Source organism: Taudactylus pleione, unplaced genomic scaffold, assembly GCF_031769625.1.
Source record: "Taudactylus pleione unplaced genomic scaffold, aTauple2 ptg000225l, whole genome shotgun sequence".
Lineage (NCBI taxonomy): Eukaryota > Metazoa > Chordata > Amphibia > Anura > Myobatrachidae > Taudactylus > Taudactylus pleione.
In genome coordinates, this window is record NW_028284627.1 from 4955456 (window position 1) to 4969763 (window position 14308).

A 14308-nucleotide genomic window follows, 5' to 3' on the forward strand; every position below is an offset into this window, starting at 1 on the left:
GGAGGGCACTGGGAGCAAGCTGTTCCTAATTTGGAGGGGAGTGCCGGACGGAATTTATATATTTTTTTACATTATTTAGCATGTTTGACATTCTGTTATTTGCAAGTTATTGTTCTGTGTTATAAGATACTTTAGGTTCAGATAGTGTTTTCTTAAAAGAAGTACCATAAGACACAGGACATTGCTGAGTTACAGCACGAGTTATATACACAGCTAGGAAAACTGCAGACTGCAGTGCTATTCTGTAATAGTAATATTCCTGGACCATTTTTTCAGTTGTGCTTGTGTTACATGTAATCACGGACTGGTACATTAAAAATGTTATTTTAACTGCTAAATTTGGTTCCTGTAGATGGCAAGAAGTGTTCAAATTGTGGTGGTTCTTGATGGGTGTAATGCATAAATAAAGCTTGATTTGTATCGACATGTAAAATAGAATATTGTCTAGCAAGATAAGATATTATATAAATTAGAGCTGGGGCTTAGGGGGCTTTGTGGGCCTTCTCAGTTAAGTGGATGGCCAAAGAACTTCTATCATCCTGGTGGTGTATGAAGATCATAGTCTGCTGGGTGATCAGAAAACATGCTTAACCAACAGGAATGATATTTTTATGGTTTTTACTAGGGGTGAGCGGGTTCGGATTTCTGAAATCCGAACCCCCCCGATCCGAGTCAGGCTCGACTTTTCCCGCCTGACTCGGATCTGAAATCGAGGCAAAACGTCATCATCGCGCCTTCCGGGTCTCTCGGGTTTTGGATTCTATATAAGGTACCCGCGTCGGCACCATTTTCTCACTCGGCTGTGGACAGTGAAGAGGGAGGGTGGGAGTTAGGGCTGGCAGGGCTGTGTATGTAGTGCAGTGTAGTGTTGTGCTGTGCTGCTGTTGTCCATAGGGGCTGTGTCCACTCCTCCAAAGTCCATAGGGGCTGGCTGTGTTGTGCTGTGCTGCTGTTGTCCATAGGGGCTGTGTCCACTCCTCCAAAGTCCATAGGGGCTGGCTGTGTTGTGCTGTGCTGCTGTTGTCCATAGGGGCTGTGTCCACTCCTCCAAAGTCCATAGGGGCTGGCTGGACTGTGTTAAAGGGTGCTGTAACCCCCAAAGTGCACTCCAAAAAAAAAAAATATATATATTTTTTTGTGTTTGTGAATTGTGTGCGCAGTAGCAGCACGTGCATCAACAAAGTAGTGCCAAGCGTGCGCCTGTGTGATAATTAAAGGGTGCTGTAACCCCCAAAGTGCACTCCAAACAAAATAAAAAAATATTTTCTGTGTTTGTGAATTGTGTGCACTGTGGCTGCACGTGCATCAACACAGGAGCAGCGCCAAGCGTGCGCCTGTGTCCCATAAGTAAAGGGCCGGCTGGCTTGTCCTTTAAAGGGTGCTGTAACCCCCAAAGGGCACTCCAAACAAAATAAAAAAATATTTTCTGTGTTTGTGAATTGTGTGCACTGTGGCTGCACGTGCATCAACAAAGGAGCAGCGCCAAGCGTGCGCCTGTGTCCCATAAGTCAAGGGCCGGCTGGCTTGTCCGTTAAAGGGTGCTGTAACCCCCAAAGGGCACTCCAAACAAAATAAAAAAATATTTTCTGTGTTTGTGAATTGTGTGCACTGTGGCTGCACGTGCATCAACAAAGGAGCAGCGCCAAGCATGCACCTGTGTCCCATAAGTAAAGGGCCGGCTGGGTTGTCCATTAAAGGGTGCTGTAACTCCCAAAGGGCACTCCAAACAAAATAAAAAAATATTTTCTGTGTTTGTGAATTGTGTGCACTGTGGCTGCACGTGCATCAACAAAGGAGCAGCGCCAAGCGTGCGCCTGTGTCCCATAAGTCAAGGGCCGGCTGGCTTGTCCGTTAAAGGGTGCTGTAACCCCCAAAGGGCACTCCAAACAAAATAAAAAAATATTTTCTGTGTTTGTGAATTGTGTGCACTGTGGCTGCACGTGCATCAACAAAGGAGCAGCGCCAAGCGTGCACCTGTGTCCCATAAGTAAAGGGCCGGCTGGCCTGTCCATTAAAGGGTGCTGTAACTCCCAAAGGGCACTCCAAGCAAACTAAAAAAATATTTTCTGTGTTTGTGATTTGTGTGCACTGTGGCTGCACGTGCATCAACAAAGGAGCAGCGCCAAGCGTGCGCCTGTGTCCCATAAGTAAAGGGCCGGCTGGCTCATTTTTTTAAAGGGTGGTGTAACCTACAAAGTGCACTAGTGTCCAACAAAAATAAAAAATTAATTTCTATGTTTGTGTGCGCCTTAGCCGCACGTATATATCAATATAACATAAATGGAGGACCAAACTTTCTCTGATAAAAATAAAATAGGGAAAGATCAAGAACCACTTCCTCCTAGTGCTGTTGCTGCTGCTGGGAGTTGTTCATCATCCCAGAGAGGAAGTAGGAACACCACTACTTTTACTAAACAATTGACCCTCCAACAGTCCTTAGCGCGGAGGATGAAGTACGACAGCAGTCATCCTGAAGCAAAACGTATAACTGAGGCCTTGACTGCTATGTTGGTGTTAGACGTGCGTCCGGTATCCGCCATTAGTGCAGTGGGATTTAGACAATTGATGGAGGTAGTGTGTCCCCGGTTCCAAATCCCGTCTAGATTCCACCTGCATCCTCAAAGCCGCAGCGACAAGCGTGCATCTGTCTGTTAAAGGGTGGTGTAACCCTCAAAGTGTGCTCCACAAACAATAAAAAAATTCTTCTTTTTTTTCTGTCTTTGTGAATTGTGTGGGCTGTAGCTGCACCTGCATCCTCAAAGCAGCAGCGACAAGCGTGCGTCTGTCTGTTAAAGGGTGGTGTAACCCCCAAAGTACGCTCCAACCAAAATAAAATAATCTTTTTTTCTGTGTTTGTGTGTGAAATGTATGCGCAGTAGCCGCACCTGCATCCTCAAAGCAGCAGCGACAATCGTGCGTCTGTCTGTTAAAGGGTGGTGTAACCCTCAAAGTGCGCTCCACAAAAAATAAAAAATTCTTATTTTTTTTTCTGTCTTTGTGAATTGTGTGGGCTGTAGCCGCACCTGCATCCTGAAAGCAGCAGCGACAAGCGTGCGTCTGTCTGTTAAAGGATTACATCGGTGACAGTATCCAAGTAGGCATGTCAGACAGTCCGTACATGTACTGGCAGGAAAAAGAGGCAATTTGGAGGCCCCTGTACAAACTGGCTCTATTTTACCTGAGTTGCCCCCCCCTCCAGTGTGTGCTCCGAAAGAGTGTTTAGTGCAGCCGGGAACCTTGTCAGCAAAAGGCGTAGGAGGTTGCTTCCAGAAAATGTGGAGAAGATGATGTACATAAAAACTCTTCCATGGAGACCAGCCTCCAGAACGTACAGAGGGACCTGTGGTGGTGGATTCCAGCGGGGACGAGTTAATAGTCTGTGAAGATGAAGATGTACACAACACTGAAGAGGGTGAGGAATCGGTGGATGAGGAGGATGAGGACGACATCTTGCCTCCGTAGAGCCAGTTTGTGCAGGGACAGATTAATTACCAGCTTGTTTTGTGGGGGCCCAAACGAACCAATCATTTCAGCCACAGTCGTGTGGCAGACCCTGGCGCTGAAATGATTGGTTTATTAAAGTGTGCATATCCTGTTTATACAACATAAGGGTGGGTGGGAGGGCCCAAGGACAATTTCATCTTGCACCTCTTTTTTTTCTTTGCATTATGTACTGTTTGGGGCCTAGTTTTTCAAACTGCCATCCTGTCTGCCACTGCAGTGCCACTCCTAGATGGGCCACGTGTTTGTGCCGCCCACTCGTGTCGCTTAGCATAGCCTTTTGGACATAAAAACATTATTGTGAGGTGTGAGGTGTTCAGAATAGACTGGAAATGAGTGGAAATTAAGGTTATTGAGGTTAATAATAGCATAGGAGCAGAAAACCCCACAAATTCTGTGATTTTAGCTGTTTTTATGCTTTTTAAAAAAAAAATACAGATCCAAAACACAAAACCCAGAACCCAAAACACGGAAGGGTGGTTTTGGCAAAACCAATCCAGGTCCAAAACACGAAGAAAGATCCAGATCCAAAACCAAAACACGAAAAGTGGCCGGTGCACACCCCTAGTTTTTACCCAATTACCATCTAGTCTCCATCTCCATGAGATTGGCAGGCGTCAAGTATGCTTTACCAACCTATGCTAAATCAAGACACATTACAAAATGTCTCGTTGGCTACTTGTTCATGACATCGCCAACATGTTGGGGCAGTTACACATTATCTACTACAGCTTGCTAAAATGTCCAGTAACACCCAGATATTCTCTCTTTAAGATTAAAGTCTGGAGTCTGAGTAGAACTGTAAAGCTGTTCAGAGTCTATTTTGATGATTTATTGGGCACACTAGTTCTGGCTGCTGAGGCAAAAAGAGCTTTATCCTTCCCATGTTCTCATGCTCTTGTCCTCTGTTCTCATAGACAAAAAATTCTTGGTTGCAACTAGAGGCAGGACTGTACATCACCATCAATGAGGAGAGTGCACCATTTTATCTGAAAAGCTTGGTCTTATTGAAAGAAGGATGGATGTGGGTGGAAGCGGAAGTTGGGTGAGCAACTGTAGGAGGTCAGTTTAGACGTTATGTAAACAGAGCACACCAGTGTATGGTGGGAAAATGGGCAAACCATATGGTAACCAAATGGTATATTTGGTAGGGCAGGCAATGGGGTGTATTATACAGTATATGAACAATAGGGTATACTCTATAGTGTACAGTGCATCATGCTATATGGTTCTGATAAAGGGCATTAATTTTGCTGATTTCTGTATGATAAACAATAGGAGTGAAATATATTATGCAGCATAATATACATTGCGTATGATGGGCTATACTGTACATATACTCACTGTAATTGTGGTATCCCAGGTGTTGGTGTGGGCACAGATAAGTTAGGTTTAGATGGTACCTTACATTTGAGAAGGCAGTTCCAGAGGATCTTCCTTCTTCTCTGGCAACAAGTACACAAGCTTATCCACATCAGGCTGTAGCAGAGAGGCAAGCCCCATACACACAGTAACATGACAGTGACAGCCTTGATAATTAGAATAATCATGTAGATTTTTTAAGGGGCATGTAAGAGGGCATGGGTCCAAGGAGGTCAATATGGAGAAAATAATAATCACCATACAAATGACAGTCAATGAGGCACAAATGAATATGACAAATATATGACAGTAGTTAGCAATATAGTAAGAAATAGGTAATAATTCCCTCTAATAGGTAAATATTTTTTTTTTATTCTAACTGTTGCAGCACCGCCTTAACTATGGGAAATATGGTTTCTCAATAACTTCAATACACTATACTCTAAACATGCAATAACCTTCTCAATAACAAATATATGAAGAAACAGCTAAACAGATTACTCAGCCGACTAGCAAAACCTCAGACTGATCAGTCATTTGCTTTAAAGTGATCACAGAGTTCTTTCGTTGGAGTAGTCTCTTGCTAGGATCATTGGGCCTCATTCAGACCCACTCGCAAGCGGCTGTCCACTCGGAAGTGGGTCGATGGTGTGCACTGCGCATGCGCACGACGGAGGGAGCTCCGTCGTGCGCATGCGCAAGACGCGACGAGCGAAGGACTTTCCTTCGCTCGTTGTGTCTGATCAAAGGGGGCGTGCTGTCGATGTTGATTGACAGCACGCCCCCTTTGGTGGGCGTGCCGGGGGCATGCCTCCCAGACGGGGGCGTTCCCAAGGGAACGCCTACCGTCAGAAGCCGGCCCACTGACATCACTAGTGATGTCAGTGGGAGTGATTTTGGCTCTGATAGAGCCAAAATCACTCCGGGCCTTGCGGTTGAGAAACTCAACCGCAGGCTCCGGCTCGCAGTGGCGATGGTCGCGATGGTCAAGACCATCGCGGCCATCAACCTGCACGCTCGTATAGGCTGTGGGTGGTGACCCACAGCTATACGAGCATCCAGGAGGACGCTCCATAATTATGGAGGTGGGCCCTGATTCAGAGCGAGCGCTCTGGTCAGAGCGTCCGGCTCTGAATCAGGGCCATTGTCCTATTTCATGCATGTACTTGTAATCCACAGTGGGCAAAGGTTAAAGAAACAGCATCTAATACTGTTTTTTTTTATTCCAGAGAACAACAGCTTTAACTTTCCAATTTATAAAGCACAATGAATAGAGTGCCTGATTCAGAGCCGGACGCTATTTGCGCTCGCTCGTCCAGAAAAAGGGGCTGGCTATTTAAATTGACCGTTCGCTCTTTGCGGTCTGTTGACGCCTCTATGTCTGAACGAGCGAACAAAACATGCGGACGTTTTTTTGTAAAAAACGCCCCCTGGCCGCTCGCATCCTACGTCATCTCCGCTATTTATTAGATTAATCGAGTACATCGAAAGGCGAATGAACTGCTCGCTATTCTTGTGGTTGCATTTTCCTACAGCAATCATGCGAGCAGTTCTGGCTAAAAGACACCCAACTGACGTGGTCGATGATGCTGCTTTGTTAATTATGCACACCCTTAAAACGCCCGTTTTGACCTTTTGGCACGCCTGCATTCGGATCTCCACTCCCCGTTTACAAGCACCTTCCCCTGTTACCACCCACAAACGCCTCATCCTGTCACTCAAATTAGCAGGCATTCGCTATTTTGCGAGCACACGATTTTCGACCGCACTGACTAGTTCGCGCATGCGTACTAAAACCCATATGCATGTGCAGATGTGCGAACATCGCTCGGAGCTAACGAGTGGCTGCTTACGAGCGGCTCTGAATCAGGCCCACAGTCAGTAGCACAGTTATCTTCAGCTTCAATAGTATCTCTGTCCCAAGTGCACGTTTAGTCAGCTGTTATATTAATCCTTATCACAGAAAGGCCCTTTTCGTCATGCAGTAAGCCTGCGGCTAATGCGTGTTAACACATAGATTCTGGAATAAATACCGGAGCTACTGCTTAATGTGTTCGCGGCAGCCACGATAAGGGCAGAAGCCCTACTTAAGGTGGATCTCTGTTTGAGCCTTAGGAGAAGGTGCACAGAATTCCACGCTAAGTTCAGCCTGCAGGCTTATTGCGGGCTGCAATTAAGTAGCCCCAGGCACAGCATCGAGGTTAATCCTAACTTCGAGGACAATTGAATTTGACCTTTAGATCCTGTTTCAGAGGTGGACGCAGTGCAGATGTCGCACGTAGTTGTCTGATGTTTTAAGTTTGTGCATGCACCACGCATATGCCCTGATTGCATACAGAGAAGCAGCACAGAATTGGTGAGAATGATCTGAGAATTATAGTAGGTGGTCCTTGGAGGAAACGGAGGTGGCAAAGCTGATGCGGGCTTGTTGCGGGCGCGTCACACAGGAGGCCATGCTGAAACGGAAAATCTGGTGCTTCAATGGTGCTTCTAAATACATACATTGATAGAAATGCACTGGCTTAAAACTCTGCAGGAGGGCTCCTCAGTTGCTTAAATATTGGACGTGCCATTAGCATAAAGACACAGCTGCCTCCGCGTCTGAGTCCGTTTCTGAATCAGGCCCTTAGTGATGTAAGCAGCGCCCAGTAGCATCACGTGTTGTAGATGGTACAGAATATTTTTTTCTAAACAGAGGGCTAAATTATTAGTACTAATTAGGTATTTGTGTAACTAGCACATTACTATTAATGAGATCAGATGCAATATAAATCAGGCCCTGTTTCAGCAACTTTTCTAATAGATATCAGGAGATTGTAACTAGAGGAAGCCAACCTCTTGCACATTTTTTGTAACTCTCCCAGGAAACATACATCAGTGCATAAGCACTTTCCCATTCATGCTGCATTACCCATTCAGGTGTTCTTGCTGCGGTCCTTCAAACGTAAAGTCAAATCACTCCCTAAGGCTTTATCAATCCAGTAAGCGCAGACCATGATACGTGATATTACAGGTTATGCTGCCAACAAGGGTTTCGCCATGCATATCTTATTCATATAGCTCAGTTTCCTTCTGCAGTAAAACGCCATCACAAATTAACTTTATATCCCTGCATTATGTCTGCCAAATACTGTGTGTCAGAGGTGAAGCTTCAGTCTGTTGTCTTGCCACATCTCAGGGACTTTCTGCTATTCTGAAGAATTACTAATAAGAAATCACTAATATGAACAGATGTGATGCCACCATTTTGTTCTCAGTCTATTTATATCTATTGCAAAGCTGTTCTAGCTGAGGAACCTCTGCACAGGTGATGCTAATGTGCCTGCAACATACAATCAGTGTGACGCTATTCGGCCCGAAACTCAATATGCGAGTGCCGGGAAGTGTAAAGGGGAGACGAAGGCCGGGTGCAGATCATGGAGAGGTAATGGCAACGGGGATCTAGGGGTGGGGCTGCTCCAAAGTTAGCAATGAAGAGCTGGGCACGCTGGGACTTGTGGTGCCACTGGCCTAATCGATGTATTATTACATTACCTATCCTGCTCCATCCACCTCCCTCCCTGGAATGTGCTCATCAACAGAGCATCCACCAGAAATTGTGGGGCCCAGTACTGATAAAATAGGCATGGGGGGGCACTGGACAGGGAAGGCTGAACCTTAAAGGGGGGGCACAGGGCAGGGAAGGTGGGGGTAGGGGGATGCACAGGGCAGGGAAGGCTGGAGTAGGGGAGAGGCACAGGGCAGGAAAGGCTGGCTGTACTTGGTGGGGGCTGGGATGCAGAGAAGGGGGGGGTTGCAGTGAAAGGCTAGCTGCACTAGGACTTATGTACTTACCAGGCTACCTTAAGCTGGCATGGAGAGAGCGGGGTCCCAGATGGCAGACAGGCACCAGCAGCGAGCTAGAAACAGTGTTGGCCACAAGCCAATAACAGCTCGTGAACCGACAGCCAATCAGGAGTGGCCGCTGGTGCCATATTTGAAGTGCCGCCATCGGGGCTGTTTTTCCCTGGCTGCCAGTGCATATCTGCACCGTTGCCACCCGGGCCCCCGCTCTCTCCGGGCCTGGGACTATGGGCCCGGCAGTCCTCCCTTATAGCAGCCCAGCTCATCATCCCTCACATGTCTCATTCTATGTATTAATTGTATTTATATCCCTCATTATCCCACATACTGTATGTCCCATCCCATGTACTATTACTACTATTTATCCCACATATGTCCCATCCTATGTACTTAAATCACTCATCTTCCCACATGTGGCATAATATGAATTTGGGCTCTACTGAGTGGCATAATATGAATTTGTACCATACTGTATGGCATTATGTGAACAAGGTGCACTACTGTGTGGCATACTGTGAATAAGGTACACTTCTGTGTGGAATAATCTGAATAAGGGGCACTACTGCGTGTCATTCTGAGAATAAAGGACACTACTGTGTGGCATACTGTGAATAAGGTGCACTTCTGTGTGGAATAATCTGAATAAGGGGCACTACTGTGTGTCATGCTGAGAATAAGGAGCACTACTGTGTGGCATTATGTGAAAAAGGGGCAGTACTGTGTGGCATACTGTGAATAAGGGGCAGTACTGTGTGGCATACTGTGAATAAGGGGCACTACTGTGTGGCATACTGTGAATAAGGGGCACTACTGTGTGGCATACTGTGAATAAGGGGCACTACTGTGTGGCATACTGTGAATAAGGGGCACTACTGTGTGGCATACTGTGAATAAGGGGCACTACTGTGTGACATTATGTGAATAAGGGGCAGTACTGTGTGGCATACTGTGAATAAGGAGCAGTACTGTGTGGCATACTGTGAATAAGGGGCACTACTGTGTGGCATACTGTGAATAAGGGGCACTACTGTGTGGCATACTGTGAATAAGGTGCACTACTGTGTGGTATACTGTGAATAAGGGGCACTTCTGTGTGGAATAATCTGAATAAGGGGCACTACTGTGTGGCATACTGTGAATAAGGGGAACTACTGTGTGACATTATGTGAATAAGGGGCAGTACTGTGTGGCATACTGTGAATAAGGGGCAGTACTGTGTGGCATACTGTGAATAAGGGGCACTACTGTGTGGCATTATGTGAATAAGGGGCAGTACTGTGTGGCATACTGTGAATAAGGGGCACTATTGTGTGGCATACTGTGAATAAGGGACACTACTGTGTGGTATACTGTGAATAAGGGGCACTACTGTGTGGCATACTGTGAATAAGGTGCACTTCTGTGAGGAATAATCTGAATAAGGGTCACTACTGCGTGTCATGCTGAGAATAAGGGCTACTACTTTGTGGCATAATGTGAACTATGGGCAAAACTGTCAGTAGTTGCTGTGCATGGGGAGATGTGTGACAAGCTGGTGTTCTGCGGAGGAGGAGTCTGATGGCATATAAAGAGGCATGTGTGGCTCTGATGGCATATGTGTATATTTTAAACTTCACTTGTGTTCTTATATTAAAACTCAAATGTCCCCCCCCCCCAAAAAAATCACCTGAAGTTTCTGTAGTGGCTCACTCAAAATGGTGGTGGTGGGTAATGCATATAGTTGCACTTGGGCCACCAATCTCTAGTTCCGCCATTATCTATGTGTGTATGACCAACCGCTGACCACACTGCACCGAATGTGAGTGAGTCTTCTTAGCATCATTAATGCTACAAAAGTACATTGCACGAGTACCCTGGACACCAATGCATGCGGCTGTGGGCGACTGAGGACCGATACGAGTGAGCACAGTGCCACGCAGTGCTGTGTTTAATTTGCGACTTTATACCAACTTTGTTGCAACAAAAATACTAATCCTAAATGCCCAAGTCACTACAAGTACTTTGGGTGTAGCTATGACGAGACAGAGATACTAAATTTGGAAATAAGTATGAATGTCTGGGAATCACCACCCATAGCAGAGCATCCCAGTTGCACCATGTGTCTGGCACCATACTGCGCAAAATGGATGGGTGTATGAGGACACATCTGTATATCTAGACAAAGACAATAAAATATTATTATGAAAATAATAAAATCCACCTTCATGCAACTTTGTTACATCTAATTTACTTGGGTGGCTTTGGCAGTCATATTTAAGGGAAATGGAAATATACGTCACTGCTTGGTTGTCTGAAGGCTTCCACTTTACCAACATGGGACCTAGATTGTTATAGTTGGGATGAAGTTGGCAAGATGCCGGTGGTCAGAATTCCGGAACTGGCATCCCAACAGCAGTCTGAATCCCGGTTTCAGAATCCCGACCGCTGACATTCTGACAGTTGAGTTAGGCACTAGGGGAAGGGTTAGGCTGCAGAAGGGGAGGGTTAGGGGTTAGGCTGCGGGAGGGGAGGGTTAGGAATTAGGCACTAAGGGGAGGGTTAGGCTGCAGGAGGGAAGGGTTAAGGGTTAGTCACTAGGGAGAGGGTTAGGCTGTGGGAGGGGAGGGTTAGGAATTAGGCACTAGGGGGAGGGTTAGGCTGCGTGAAGGTTGGACTGGGGGCAGGGCCGTCTCTACCATTGGGCCTTTTGGGCAGTTGCCCAAGGGCCCGAAGCATGAAGGGGCCTGCCAGCCCCACTGCAGCCGCGGACAGTTTTTTTATTTTTTAAGCGCCACTGTGTGTCCCCCCCCCACGCTTGACTAGTAATCACCAACGACCCGTCGCCGCCGTTGTCCGCCTGCGCCAGTCAGACAGAGTCTCTCTGGGAGACGACTGCTGACTGGCTGCCTTGATGTGCGAGCCACAGTAGCTCCGCCCAGGCCAGCTGGCTCCTAGTGTGCCGCTTCCGCCCGCCGCCTGCCGCGCAGTGTCTGGAGACTGGAGCCGCTGCCAGACTGGTCACGCGAGGGTCCGTCGTCGTCCGTCCCGGTCTCTCTCAGCTCCTCAGGAGTCAGGACAGGAGGCTCCTCTCCTCTGCTAGGTGAGTCACCACCACGTCCCGACCGGGTGACTCGGCCAGGGCTATCTTAGGTAAGAGCCCCCTGGCCCTGTTTTCCATGACAGGGTCTGACTGGGCAATGGGCATTATTGCGTCCTTCATTAAGTTTGGGATTTGGAAATAATAGACCAATCCCTCACCGTAATTATATGTAAAACATGCACAACTGAAAAAATGGTTCACTGTCCAGGAATATTACTATTACAGAATAGCATTGTAGTCTGCAATTTTCTAGCTGTGTATATGAGCAGTGCTGTAGCCCAGCAATGTCCTGTTTCTTATGGTACTTGTTTTAAGAACATTTGTGTTGATTAATATTAAATAATTATTGGTTTGCCAACTATTTAAAATAATTTTTTATATTTAAACTGATTTTGTTGAAAGTAAACTAAATCTAAAGATTTTATTTTATTGACCATTTACTGTAAAATTTTTTCCCGTGAATGGGTGGGTAGGGGCCCCAGTGCATTGCTGTGCCCAGGGCCCAAGCTGCTGTTAAGACAGCCCTGACTGGGGGGAGGGTTAGGCTGCGGGAGGGGAGGGTTAGTAATTAGGCACTAGGGGGAGGGTTAGGCTGCGGGAGGGGAGGGTTAAGGGTTAGGCTGCGGGAGGGGAGGGTTAGGAATTAGGCACTAGGGGGAGGGTTAGGCTGCAGGAGGGGAGGGTTAGGAATTAGGCACTAGGGGGAGGGTTAGGCTGCGGGAAGGTTGGACTGGGGGGAGGGTTAGGCTGCGGGAGGGGAGGGTTAGTAATTAGGCACTAGGGGGAGGGTTAGGCTGCGGGAGGGTTATGGTTAGACTGTGGGGGGAGGGTTAGGCTGCGGGAGAGGAGGGTTAGGAATTAGGCACTAGGGGGAGGGTTAGGCTGTGGGAGGGTTAGACTGTGTGGGGAGGGTTAGGCTGCGGGATGGGAGGGCTAGGCATTAGGGGGGAGGGCTATGGTTAGGCAGCAGTGGGGGAGAGTTAGGGCTAGGCGCCTGGAAAGGTGGGTCGGGGTTAGGGGGAGAATAAGAGTAAGGGTTATAATACTTACCAACTTCTGTTTGGATTCTGACTGTCAGGATGCCGTACCCAACCCGTTATAGACATATGTCTGGATATTGCTAGCGCTTATTATTATTAGCTACACAAATAGTGAACAGTTTTGAACTTGGCTGTTTATTTATTAAAATTTAAATATTAAATATAATTTTAAGTACTAATGAGGTTTGTTTTATAATTTGAATTTTAGATATTTATTTTGTACATAAATTGTTAAAAAATAAATCCCTAAATAAGAAAACTTCTCAATGTCAGTGACAATAGGGTACTTCATACTGTATATCTGGTTTACTGTTTAAGGTTCTTTTTAAAATACCCCTCACATTATACGATGCTTGCTAAAACATCCATTGCTTTCTGTCGTCCCTCTGGTCACGCAGGTATTGATTACAGTGTGAAGACGGTGACAGTGGATAATTGCCAGGTGGCGTTGCAGCTCTGGGACACAGCTGGGCAAGAAAGGTAATTATACACTAATGCAACACTATTTTGTGCAATGGGAATCTGTCTCAGTTGCTGAGCTGTTCATTATTTTGGCCAATATTTCTACTTTATGAAAATATTTATTATGATGCGGTTAAGCAAACAGAGACATTACTCCAAGGAAACGAGGGCAGGATGCTACAGTATGGTACCAACATGTTCAAATCTAATTATAATGCTCTGTCTGGCTCTATGGCAGAATAATTAATAATGATTACTACAGTAAATCATTGTTTCGACTGTTTTTATTTAATGGTCTGTAATGGATATAATGGAGTTGTTCAAGCCTAGAGTAAACGGACTTGGCACTTTTAAGTATATATTATATAATATTATATTATATTACCAGCATGGAAAATCGACCTTGTTGACATTGGGTGTGAAATTATGTTGCAAGGAGTTAATATTATTGGCAGACACTATGGTGGTAGGTTTCAACAGTCTGCAAATGGAGGTTAGTCCACACGCAGATAACATAACCAGTGGGTGGTTTATTAACCAGATAGAAACAGGTAGCATGGAACACAGGGCTAGTAGTAGATACAGGCTGCAGTGAAATGCCAGTTGCAGTCTGGAGAGTACAGGGTATGCTGGGCATTGTAGTGAGCTGGGTATATACACACTGTAATATGGCTATGCACAGTGGTGGCAGCAGTGGGATTTTTATATATGCAGCCAGTGGTGGTGCTATAGTACTATCGTAAAGTGGGGTCACTGCAGATCCTCTCCATGGTCGGAGATGCTCAGGGCCACGTCCGTAGACACGGGATGCAGAAGGAAGAAGACGTAGGGTGTAGCTGTGCATTGGCAGAAGGCGCATGTCGAGGTCATGCCTTTGTGGCGAGCTGCTGGGTCCCAGTGCCCGGTGGCAGCAGGCTATTAACAGAGGCAGTATGGAGCGCACCACTAACAAATATGTCAAAAAGATTGTACAGTGTAAATTGTACTAAACATATTGGGCCTGATGCTGAGTTTCCGATGT

At 46.3% G+C, this 14308-nt stretch overlaps 1 protein-coding gene across 1 annotated transcript in view; it reads left to right on the forward strand.

Moving 5' to 3' along the window:
• CRACR2A (calcium release activated channel regulator 2A) overlaps window positions 1-14308 on the forward strand; it is a 362324-nt gene that overhangs the window by 327160 nt on the left and 20856 nt on the right. Inside the window, exon 14 of the mRNA XM_088478989.1 lies at window positions 13224-13305. Within this exon, the coding sequence (XP_088335115.1) occupies window positions 13224-13305 (82 nt within the window). The remainder of the gene's footprint in view (window positions 1-13223; window positions 13306-14308) is intronic.